General features: G+C 38.9%; 1 protein-coding gene and 1 pseudogene across 2 annotated transcripts in view; one reads left to right on the forward strand and one right to left on the reverse strand.

The window, feature by feature from the left end:
• Positions 1-2,348: 2,348 nt before the first annotated feature.
• The window catches only part of ARHGAP19 (Rho GTPase activating protein 19), a 49,583-nt gene continuing 39,223 nt past the window's right edge, over positions 2,349-12,708 (forward strand). For both annotated transcript variants that reach the window (XR_016018901.1, XM_019724792.3), the window contains exon 1: positions 2,349-2,439. Coding sequence is in view for 1 of the 2 variants with exons in the window: in XM_019724792.3 (XP_019580351.1) it covers positions 2,384-2,439 (56 nt within the window). In the remaining variant the exon portion in view is untranslated. The remainder of the gene's footprint in view (positions 2,440-12,708) is intronic.
• LOC109443897 (small ribosomal subunit protein uS8 pseudogene) lies at positions 9,028-9,539 on the reverse strand (annotated as a pseudogene).

The following is a 12,708-nucleotide window of genomic DNA, read 5'->3' on the forward strand; positions in this document are numbered from 1 at the left end:
GTCCCTGAGAGCCCTGGCCTCCAGCCCTTCACCCTTCTGAATTCTGAGGAGTCTGTTCTCTACTTTGATAGCCCTCTGTAATTCTAAACTGTATGTGACTTATGTGTGTTCATTATGTCTCCCCGAGTCTATTATAAACTCCTTGAGGACTGGGGCCACTTTTCTGTGACCTTCTGTTCAGCCGGGCTGACAGAAACAAGATGACTTTCTGAACTTTCATGAATTCCTTCTGTATAGCCATGCTTATCAGCCGGCTGACAAAATAGTACCTCGATGGAATAAAGATGATTTCAGGGGAGCTGTGACACCTTGCAGAAACAGAGTGTGTAGGTTTGTCAGCTTTGGGGGGTGGGGGTACTTTTATAGCACTCAGCAATGATACTTGCTTTTAATCAGAAGTCACAGGGGAACAGTTGGTTTTGAGGAGAAACACTCCCCTCTCCAGAGTAAATGATGAAACTATAACTTCAAGTGTAATGTATGGTCTTTATCACACAGCAATGGAGATAGAAGTGATATCTGAGAAGCGAGTTAAGCATTCTTAATATTCATCATATCACCTTGAATATTTATTTATCTAGTCCTGGTATGTGCCAGACACTGTGTTGCTAAGCAGCTTTGCAGATATTATCTCATTTAATCTTCACACTACCCTTCTGACAATTATTATTATCCTCATTTTACAGAAGAGGAAATGGATTCAGAAAGTAAAGCAACTTGCCTGGGATCACAGAGCTAGAAGTGATGGAGCCAGGATTTGAACCTAGCTTCACTAACTCCAGAGCTCATGCTTTTAACTAGGGTGTTGTATTTCCCCAAACATTAAGGGCTTTGTATAAAAATGTCATCAAACCAGAGGAACCAGAAATATAGTTGTGTGGTGTTCTTCCGAGTTGTGGTAATAAAAATTTTGAACATTTCTTTTGTGTGAAAGAATCAATGTTATTCAGTCAATCAATGTGCTGAGTGTCAGGGGACCAGAAAAAAGAACCTTGTTCATACATGTTTGTTGAGTTTCATATATTTGCTGGATAAAAACAATTTGTTAAACATAAAACTAAATGCAATTTTATTTGATACTTTTATCAAACTTAATACGAATTCTCATAGATTGAAATAATCTATTAGAACTTGTGATTCAATTTTTGAGTTGGATAATATAGTCTGAGGACTTCTTTATTAATTTGTTCAAATGATATTGAAAGGCCACTATGTGCAAGATGCCATTGCAAAATAGACGTAGTCTGTGACCATTTGTGTCAGGAAGTCTAGTTTTGAACCTTCACATGAAACAAATGGTCACCCAAACAACTATATAATTATGAATTGTGATAAGAGCTATAGAGTACAGAGTGTTGTTTAATAGGGGAATTGATTTGTATAGTGGGGCCATTGCAGACATCTGAACCAGTGACATTTAAGCTGAGATATGAAAGATAATAAAGTGAGAAATGGGACAGCCAGAGCAAGCAACACCTGCGCAGGCTCTGAGGCAGGGAAGAATTTGTTGAGAAACTGAAACATATGTGGGTAGAGCTTAGTGAACGAGAAGGAGAGTGCTGGGAGAACCTCAGGTAAAAGGAACTCAGAAGGAACAACAGAAGAAATATTCCTAGAAAAATCCATAGAAAAAAATACAGAAAAAATATTAATGTTTTATGCTTACAATGTGTTCATATCTGTTGCTTTAGTTAATCTTCACCAGAAGCCTGTCAGGCAGGGAAGGCAAGAGTAATTATTATTTCTACCATTGAGGATTAAAGCTCAGCCGGGGAGTTATGCAGGTTTTGGTTCCATGATTCAGACCAGAGAGGCAAACTCGCTGGGTTCTCTGGGATGCGGGAAGGGAGCGGGTGGAATGAAGCATAAGTAACCTATCGCTGTGCTGTGTGACCATCTGAAGAAAGCCTGCTGTGAACTAAATTTAATAGTAAGTACTTCTTTGTTGCCACTCTGTACCTACCCTTCTAGGTATCTCACTGTGTCAAGACAGAAAACGAAATCTTGCAATTAAGAGAGTGACTTTTAAAGTCACTTTCAAATTCGAATTTTGTAATTCTGAGCTTTACATGTCAGGTCAAAATTTGAGCGTAAACTGCGGATATTTGATTGGAACCTAAAAGTCGGGGTAATCCGAAGGGTTAATCAAAACGAGAAACTACAACTCCCGGAAGGCCCCAACCCCTTTCTAGCCCGCTAGGGCAGGGTCTGACCAATGACGGTTAGTTGTTTGAATAAACCAATAATATCATGAAAATGTTATGGTTGAGAAGGGGCGGTCAAGTTATCCAATCGTATGGAAGAGGAGAGAAACACCTTAGCCAATCCAAAGGCGTGGGGGTGGGGCCTGAGGTTGTTCAGTGAAAGAAGTTTGCAGACTGTGATGGCGACTGAGGCGCAGAGTGAAGGGGAGGTGCCAGCCCGCGAATCCAGTAGGAGGTGAGCCGAGTTCTTGGTCCAGCTGCCTAGGAAACGAGGCTGTGGGCTGGTCGTACTGACGCCTTTCCTTTGGGTCATGGTGACCAAACGGGCCCGGGCTTTGTGCCTTCCACCCACGGTGTTTCGCACCCTGGCGCCTGTTGAGGCTGAGACGCGGTGGTCCCGCCCAGCGTTGGGCTTTAATCGGCCCCCGCTTTGTCCTGCTGATGTCCGTGGGAGGTCCACCCGCGTTGTTGGCTGCAAACTGACCAGTTGGTGGTGTCAGGGCTGCCTACCTTTGCGCTGAGACTCATCTTGATGGTGAGGCAACTCCAGCCCAGAGCTGTTAATCGAATTCCCCAGCGTCACACAGCGCTGGGAGAGAACGCTGTCAGTACTTTTTAATCTGCTCTGAGTTAGTTTATGTGCTTTAAATCAGAGCAAGGATTTGAGTGTCAGTTAAAAAAGGGTTTGAGTCCTTGGGCCAATTAAAAAAAAATTTATTGTGGCAAGAACATTTACCCTCTTAGCAAAATTTTAAGTGTACAATACCGTGTTGTTGACTATAGGTAAAATGTTGTGCAGCATATCTTAAGAGCTTATTCATTTTGAAACGTTATGCCTGTTAATGAGTAATTCCCCATTTCCCCTTCCCCCCAGGGCCTGGGAACCACCATTCCACTCTAATTCCATGAATTTGACTATTTTAGATACTTTATATAAGTGGTATCATGCAGTATTTGTCTTTCTGTAAGTGGCTTATTTCATTTAACCTGATGTCCTCAAGGGTCATCCATGTTGTCACATATTGCATAATTTTCTTTTTAAAAGCTGAGTAATGTTCCATTCTATGTATATACCATATTTTGCTTATCCATTCATCTGTCCATGAACGTTTAGGTCTTTCCACATCTTGGCTGTTGTTAATTGTGCCTCAATGAACATGGGAGTGCTAATATCTCTTTGAGATCCTGATTTCAATACTTTTGGATAAATACCCAGAAGTGGGATTGCTGGATCATATGGTGTTCTCTATTTTCAATTTTTGAGGAAACTCCATACTATTTTCCATAGTAGCTGCACCATTTTGTTTTCCCACCAACAGTGTACAAAACTTCCAATTTCTCCATATCCTCACCAACACTTGTCTTTTTTTTTTTTTAATAATGGTCTTCCTGACAGATATGAAGTGATATCTCATTGTAATCAGGAATACGCATGGATGCCCACTCTTGCCACTTCTGTTCAGCACAGTACTGGAAATCCTAGCCAGAGCAATTAGGCAAGAAAAATCAGAAGGCATCTAAATCGGAAAGGAATAAGTAAAATTGTCCCCGTTTGCAGACATGATCTTATATATATATAAAGTCCTAAAAATGCTAACAAAAAGACTGTTAGAACTAATAAACAAATTTGTAAAGTTGCAGGATTCAAATCAACATACAAAAATCAGTTACATTTCTATACACAATGAACTATCTGAAAAGGAAATTAGGAAAACAATTCCATTTATAAGAGCACCAAAAAGAATAGTATACTTAGGCCAATTTTTAAACCTCTCTCAGCTTCAGTTTTTTTCATCTGTAAATGGATGTAATGATGTCTAGTCCACAAAATGTCAGGATTAAACTAGACAATTCTATTAAAGCTCTTAGGACTGAGCCTTGCAGATAATAACCACTTAATACTTGATAGATTTTCTTTTTCCTAGAACAACTGAAGAACAGACAAGAGGGATCTACAGTTTAGGAAATCATCATTTCTACAGTGTTCTCTCCTAAGCAAGCACACTGAAACTCTGCAGTTCTGAGAAAGAATTTCCAGCTGGCCTTGCTCCAGCCATGAGATCTTAGTTGTCTTAATTGATTACACATACAGAGGGTGCCATAAAAATATATACACAAATTAAGAAAGGAAAATACTGTGTTAAAATTGTAATACAATGAATAACGCTAGCATTCATTTGATTAACGCCATCTTTTGAGCAAATGTCATACTACACATTGCTACCATAATTCAATTCAATTCAACTTCGAAAAGCAATACATAAATAACATCTCTTAAAATGTGTATATATTTTGGGCAGCCGGATGGCTCAGTTGGTTAGAGCACGAGCTCTGAACAACAGGGTTGCTGGTTCGATTTCCACATGGGCCGGAGAGCAGCGCCCTCCGCAACTAGACTGAAGGACAACAACTTGGAGCTGATGGGCCCTGGAGAAACACACTGTTCCCCAATATTCCCCAATTAAAAAAAAAAGTGTACATTTTGTTGGCACCTCTGGTATGTTAGAATTTAGTAGAATGAGCTTATTTTCATTGCCTCAGTGTAAATCAGTAAAACACTACTTTGATGTCTCTTCAGTCTCATTTATACTGAATAGGAGTTTCCAAGTCTCGTGAAGCTGAGTTATGAGCTCGCACCGAGCTCCTTCCCTAGTTGAGATGGGCGTGGTTGAATGTGTTGTTTAATATTTTATAGAAAGAGTTTTCCATTCTTGGAGCTGTCTATAAATCGTTGCCGGGAAACTGTAGAGGGGATTAATAAATTTGATTAGATCATTCCTTATGCTCCTGTAAAACTTTGAATTGTGATGAAGACAAACTACTATTCTGTAGCAGTAGTTTGGATTCCTTTAGAGGATGTTGCCAACTGAATGTAAATTTTGTAATGGTATTAGTTACGTGATCAACGTATTCACAGAATCTTATCTGAACCTGAAACTTATCAATTCCGTGTTGTAAAAGAGAAGTTGGGTTTCTGTAAGGCTTTTTGAGGGCAGGACATGTGAAGATTTTTATTACTTATTCCTAACTTGGCTTAGCTTTGCTTTGTTTAGGTGGTCAATAATGAATGAATAAGAGTCTCTGTCATTTCTAAGATATAAAATATTACTTTGTGGTGATAAATACCATACAAATTATTTTTTGCCCTGCAGATATTAACCTTTCTGATGTTCTGTTGATGGTGTGGCCCCTTGTAGTCTGTAAAGAAGAGGAAAGACTTGTCTGATTTGCACAGATCAATACAATTTTATATTAGTTTCAGGTATACAGCATAGTGATTCGATATTTATATTCCTTATCATGTGATCACAGTAAATCTAGTAACCATCTGTCACCATACAAGTTATTATGATAATATTGACTGTCTTCCCTGTGCTGTACATTCATATTTGCATGTTGATGGAGAATATGTGGTCATTGTTTTGAACCATCTAGTTTTCTATTTCTTCATCATTATTTTAAGCCTGCTCCTATTAATTAGAAATGCTTTAAGTTATTTTAATCAAAGAATTAAATAAGAAAAAATTGCTCTGTCCATAAAGATTTTGAAGTTATATTTTGACCTGTTGATGATAAACACCCCCTGCCCTCTGTTGCTGGCCTTTGTCAGGTAGAAGGATGTTTTCAAATTTAACTCACTTCACTAATTATACCTTCAAGTTAAGTGAATCATACTGAAGGGGAATCCACAAATAGAAGCTGTCTACTCTACCAATAGTGGTATGAAAATAACGAAACTCTTAAGGGTCAAAGAGAGAAAAAGCTAATGTAGGAAAGGAAATATAGCCACCTCCCGCGTAATTGACAGTGGGAAAATACAGCTCAGTGCTTTTGAATTGAAAAGGGACATAAAAAGGAAGTGCTAACTATTATTAGATGAAGAGGGGAAATTGATAACAAAGGGTTGCGGGCTTTTTAACCTCAGTATTTACTGGAAAAAGAGAAACCCGCTGTGAACCAGAAAAAGCAAACAGGAACATATAGGGGTGGAGGGAGGCAAAGCAAGCGGTGGTAGTGATAGCACTTGTGAACAGTTGGTGACAGTTAATATGCCAGCAGTGTCCAAGTTTTGGGGCCCAAGCCTGCTCCTGGAACTTAAGAACAGCTTAGGAACAGACTGTGGGATGCTTGCATCCCATTTTGGAAATGATTTTGGAGGATAAGGAAGGCGCCTGCAGATGGGGAAAGGGTCCTCCATCCGGCTAATTTACATACACCTTAGAGTATGGAATATTGGTGACTAAACACATGACTTCCTGAAGCCTTTTTTGTTCCACTGTTCTTTCTCTAATAAAACAGCAATGTGGCCCTTCAACAAAAGTGATAGGTGGAACCTTTATTGATCTTAGGGAGGCTTGTCTGTTCTCACATGAACAAGTTAAGTGGGAAAATATGGTTTAAATATCTGAATCTAGTTTTGTATTTGTGCTGTCAAATTCTATCTGAAGGGTAATGAGTAGATTCTTCAGGGGTCTTTCTGGAATCTCAATCTTTTTATTTTACATTTTAATCAATTACCTGGCTTAGAGAGTTTGATCATTATATTTGTAGATAAGGCCAGTCTTGGTGGAAGGAGGTGGGGGAGGAAGAAAACAGAATTTTAAAATTAAACTGGTAAGTGGCTAACCTTTCTCTGCGTCTAACCTTTGGTTGTAGAGCTTGTGAGATTAAAAAATGTTAAAGGAGGTTGCTGGTTGGTTGTGTGGAAGGTCCTTAGAGAGTGATGATCTTTTTTTGTTTTAATTGCAAGTCTTAATTGCAAGTCCAGAAACGATTGTAGATGGGTTTGGGGAGACTGACTCCATTCAGACTCACAAGAAGCCAAGTGATATATGCAAATTTGGTAATTTATATGAGGAATATAGAACATATGGATGTCAGTTTGCTAGCACATTTTATCCTTGGGAGACGCACACTACACTTGATTAGATCCTTCCTTCTTTCCTTCCTTCCTTCCTTCCTTCCTTCCTTCCTTCCTTCCTTCCTTCCTTCCTTCCTTCCCTCCCTCCCTCCCTCCCTCCTTCCTTCCTTCCTTCCTTCCTTCCTCAGCACTTATCAGCACTTTCTACCTGAAGATACCCTGTGGTTACCTTGAGTGAACCCTCTTAACTACGCCATCTTCTAGGGTGAATTGTTTCTAGAACTTGCATTCATTTTGTGCTGCAGTCTTGCTAGTTTTACCTAATATATCAGTCAGGATTCACTAGGACACAGAAATTGTACAGTAATTTGAACAAAGAACATTTAACATAAAGAGTTATTAATTATAACAGGGGATTGGAGTAAAAAGGGATTAGCTAATAAGAAGTAAATAGATCTCTAAAGAATATACGAATATCAGAATTAGCTGTACAATGTACACGTATGTCAGATCATCACGTTGTACACTTTAAATATCTTACAATTTTATCTGTGAATTATACCTTCATAAAGCTGGGGGAGGGGGGAACAATCAGCTATAATTCTTAGAGCTGAGATAGAATGTGGAAGGCAGAAGTCCCCTAGGGCAGAGGTCTAGACCTTGGAGAAGGCATGGTCATGGCTTACTGAATGGCAGAGACGTTGCAGTGGTAGAACTTGTTGGAAATTCAGTTTATGGAACCTGGTAGAAATGCACCTGTTAGGCTCCGTTGGAAAACTGTTTATAGGGAGGAGCCTGGGAAGGCTCCCGCCTCCGGGGTGCTGTGGATTGCTGTATACTGCAGGTGTCCATCACTGGAGAAGCCGCCGAGGCTGCTGGAGCTGGCGCTGCAGAAGCTGCGCTTACACTGCAGGGACTTGCCTAGAGGAGCACCCTGGAACCAGAGGGGAAGGCCCTTCCTCCTGCGCTGTCTGGCCAGGGTCCTTTATTACTAATGCTTCACATCGTGCCAGCTGGCAAAGGAAACCTATTTAAAGGCTCCGGCTCCATTTTTGCAGAGTAGGCAATGACGGGTGAGAGGCAATTGATAACTGGTGCATGCGGAGAGTCTTCTTATCTCCAAATTCAATGCTTCTCTTCCTGTAGCACTTCCTAAGTCTACTTATAGAAAAGTCTGAGGGAGTGTGTAGGATCTGAATGAATGAGGAGAGGGCAAGAAGGTAATTGGTTAAATTTGCACTGAGACTCTTATTTGCTTGTAAGCTTGTAGAAGTCTACATGCATTCCAAATGGAATGAGAGTTTCCTGGAACATTGAACCTGAAGCAAGACTGTTAAATTATATTTAACTTAACAACTATTGTTTATATTTTATTTTTTGGAGGTATGCTGATGTTTAAGATATATGGTATTATTGGTCTCTGCAGTTTCAAACTTGCGAAGATTCTGGAGGGTATGTTGTTTATTGATACTTTTCCCTCGACAAAAGCATTCTGTGTGGTTGAGCAAGCTACTTTGGCATTCGCATTTCCCTTTCTTTTTACATGGGGCTACTGGTATGTAGTTATATGAAGTTTTAGAAATTTGTGTTTGTAATGATATATAAAAGTTTAAAAGAGTTAACTACATTTCTCCCTAGGCTGGGTATTTCTTACATATGAATCTTTTGAACAGGGTAGTTTTTAGTTATAATTATCAGTTGAGTATATCCTCTTATCCTGGATTTAGATTTAATAGCAGCATAACACAGCATTAAGCTTGGAAGTTTTATTCTTATTTTATTTAAAAAAAAATTTTTATTGGGGAATATTGGGGAACAGTGTGTATCTCCAGGGCCCATCAGCTCCAAGTCATTATCTTTCAATCTAGTTGTGGAGGGAGCAGCTCAGCTCCAAGTCTAGGCGCTGTTTTCTTCTTCTTTTTTTTTTTTTTCCGTCCTTTGAGGCATTTTATTTGTGCGTATGTATTACATCCCTAGAAAAAAAATCCCAGGATTTTCCCTCCTGTGTGTTTTTGTCTTGCTTCTTCATGGCCCATGATGCCTGCTGAGGTTGTCAGTACAATGAAACCAAATTGGCGGGACGGGAACAGGTTGTTCTGCCATTTTTCTAGATCTTTGAGTTGTGTATCAAATCTGGGGCTGATGACTCCACACTTGGTTAACCTGCCCGTGAGGTTCACAACAATTTTCCCTGCTCTGTGATCATCAGTGATTTCAAATTCGCCAACGTAACCGTGCTTCACCATCACAGTTAGAAACCGGACGATGACCTTGGAGCACGATGACCTTGGAGCACGGCCTGATAAGAACCTTGGGTGTTTGCCTCGCTTCTCGGCATTGTTGATGCTCTCTAGAGCATCGGCCAGGATGTTCATGTGCACCATTGCGGCCACCCGGGAAGATGGCGGAAAGAGCCAGTCGCTGTTCTCAGTCTTTAGTTGCAGGGGGCACAGCCCACCAGGATTGAACCAGCAACTCTGTTGTTGAGAGCTCACATTCTAACCAACTGAGCCATCCGGCCGCCCCATCACTTCTAGTTTTAAAGGAGTTTTAGCAAATGCCCTAAGAACTCTTTAAGGCTAACACATACATGTAAATGCAATAAAACAAAAATTGTTTGCAACCTAATTTTCAAAGTCATCTCATTGGACCTTCTAGATGCCATGTGCACCTGGAATTGGCCACTTGCCTTTTTGAAAATAGAGGTAGTGGAGAAAAGAAATAAATAGAATCTTTTTGTGCTTAGTGACTTTTAAGCTTCTGGAGGCCAGAGGCTTACCTTAGTTTCTTGTCCCCATACTTACAATTTCTTAAAATTACAAAGCACTTAGTAGATCATGATTAGTTTGATTTTAAATGACACATGACTGGCTGTGATTTCTTGTTTGGCTACTGTGTATCTCAGAAAAGCAATTCACCTTCTTAGGCTAGTCTATGAAGAGACTTGTGATTAGGTTTGTAGAATATTGACTAAAGTATAGAATCTCTTAAGAATTTTCAGTATGTGAACTTGTATAGATATGAACAAGTCACGTGCCAGAGCAAAAGTATTTGCTGTCTCTTGGATAGTATCAGTCTGGACTTTGGAACAAGTGGGTTGAGAAGTAGTCTTTTGGAACCTAATCTGATCTTATATAGAAATACTTTGAGAGTTTTAATTGCCTGAGGCTCATGGCATTTAAAGTTTAAAGTCTAGGAAAAGAGTCTCCTGAAGCTTTGACTACTTTTTTGAGAGATAAACAGCTTTTCAATAGTGACAAGAGAGACACTGTATTATCAACAAGGCATCCTGGAACTTTATCCAAATAAATAGGAACTGTTGGTGTTACTTTTCTAATACAAGTAAACGTTCTTCCTACTGTACACCAGCCTGGGGGAGAAAAATTAGGAGAGGCGGCAGCAAGAGAATCCTAGTTGTCCTTCAGTATCTGCAGGGGATTGGTTCTAGGACCCCTCCAATACCAAAATCCATGTATGCTCCAGTCTCTTACATAAGATGGTGTAGTATTTGCATATAAGCTACATACGTCCTTCCGTATACTGTAAATCATCTCTAGATTACTTACAATACCTAATACAATGCAAATGCTGTGTAAATAATTATACTGTATTATTTAGGGAATAGTGACAAGAAAAAAAGTTGTACATTTTCAGTTTAGACCCAACCATCATAGACCTAACTACGTAATACACATCAGCAACAACGTACCATTTGTTTTTCAAATGTTTTCTATTCACAGTTGGTTGAATCTGCAGGTGTGAACCTGCCAATATAGAGGAGTGACTGTAAGAACAATTCTTGTGACGCCCAAAAGAATAAAAACTGATTAGTAATTATATGTCAATAAATTTGTGTTATTGCTACTCTGAGGAAGAATAATTAGCCTTCTTGACTGAGAACATTGCATTGTCATTCCATAGGGCAAAATCGTCGGTCAGGTTTCCAAAAATGTTTAGGTTGAGAGGGAAGCAATCAAGAATTCTTTCATCTCTAGTTCACTGGTTTAATTCAGATCAAGTTGCTCTAGTAATTTGAAATTAGTTCAAGTTGAAATCAAATATAACAGCTAAATATGTTTTTGCAGACATTGGAATCTAAATTAGAGATAAGATGTCCATATTACAGAAGCTTGGGCAGCTACTTTTAAGGGCAGACCTTAGATGTAAATGTTTCAGAATTTTTGTCTAAGTAGTTGGATATTGTTTCCTGAAATTTTATGGTACTGCTTATCAACTTTGAACTGGTTTTGTTATAAAAAAAGAAAACAGAACCCTGCCAGCTTGGGCACATGGGGCCCGTTTTGTTCTTTCCCTTTATGAGCAGATTTAATGATACCAGTTTAAGTTTGATATGTAGAAAAAGGAAGAATGATAGCCTCTTGCTTAATACTTGTATGTATTCCTGTCCAACAGCTGTCTAATAAAGTGATACATTTAAAGCCATGTTTCTGAGCCATGTTTCTGAGCCGTGTTTCACAGGGTTGAGAAAGCAATAAGAGAGTGCATACTTCTCTTAAGTTAGGTTTAGACAACTTTAAATATAGCTCGTATTTTGATGTTGCCAGATTGTGGTTCTTGGAGCAAATCAAGTTAAGCAATTCACTAGGGAGGAAACATTTTGTTTCGTGGCTATGCAGTTTTGGTAGTAGTAAGCCACAAGATACTTCTGCAGGATACAGTTTTTTTTTCCCCCTCTAACTGCCTTGGTCTTTTTAGATTCATGGGTTCAATATGTCTCAAAAACACTTGCATTTTATTTTTCTATAATTGACTTTTTTTAACTGTGGATTGTTTCTAGTCCTTTCACTAAGCATATCACCTTTCATGTAGGGCTCCATCTAGTGGTAAAAGTTATCATTCATTGAAGACTATAAGTAGGTTATAAAAATTATCCTTTTTAAAGGGTAGGTTGTGCCTCTGCCACGCTTTGGGGATAGTTGCCTAATATAGTCACTTAAATACGGAAGCCTTTTGCTAGCTTTGTATGCCTACATACCTAACTGCTAGTTCTCCCAGTTCTGGCGATCTATGCAAAACTTTTATGATGAGGAAATTAACTTGTATGTACTTTGGTTTTTCTATGATATTTTTTACATGAAGGTATAGCAAAATTTACGTCAAAACTACTTGGTTTCTTAAAAACTTTTGTCAATGCAAGGTGTTGCTTATACATACAAGTATATAGAATTATATAATCAATACTCTTTGCCTGTTATCCAACTTCAACACATCTTAACATTTCTCATATTTACTTCAAATGAATTCCTCTCTTTTCCCCATAGCTCAGTGATTTTACACAAGAACATTGCTAGCACTAGAAACTCCCCGCACGTTTTCATGCCTCCTTTTAATCACTAACCCCCAATGTTAACAATTATCCTACATTTTATGGTAAATACACCTTTGCGTCTCTTTCTAATTTTACCACTTAAGCAAATATCTCTAAATAGTATGGTTTTTTTCTCTTTCTAAAATTTGATATAAATGGCATTATATAATAAGCAGTATTCTGTGTGTGTGTGTAATTTTGCTCATTATATGTGAGAGTCATCTATGATGGTGCATATAATTGGAGTTTGTCCATTTTCATTGCTGTAAGATGTGCCATTAGATATGCCACAATTTGTAAACCATCCTACTGGA

The sequence above is a fragment of the Rhinolophus sinicus genome, chromosome 15, assembly GCF_057876585.1.
Source record: "Rhinolophus sinicus isolate RSI-liver-muscle chromosome 15, RSI-T2T, whole genome shotgun sequence".
Lineage (NCBI taxonomy): Eukaryota > Metazoa > Chordata > Mammalia > Chiroptera > Rhinolophidae > Rhinolophus > Rhinolophus sinicus.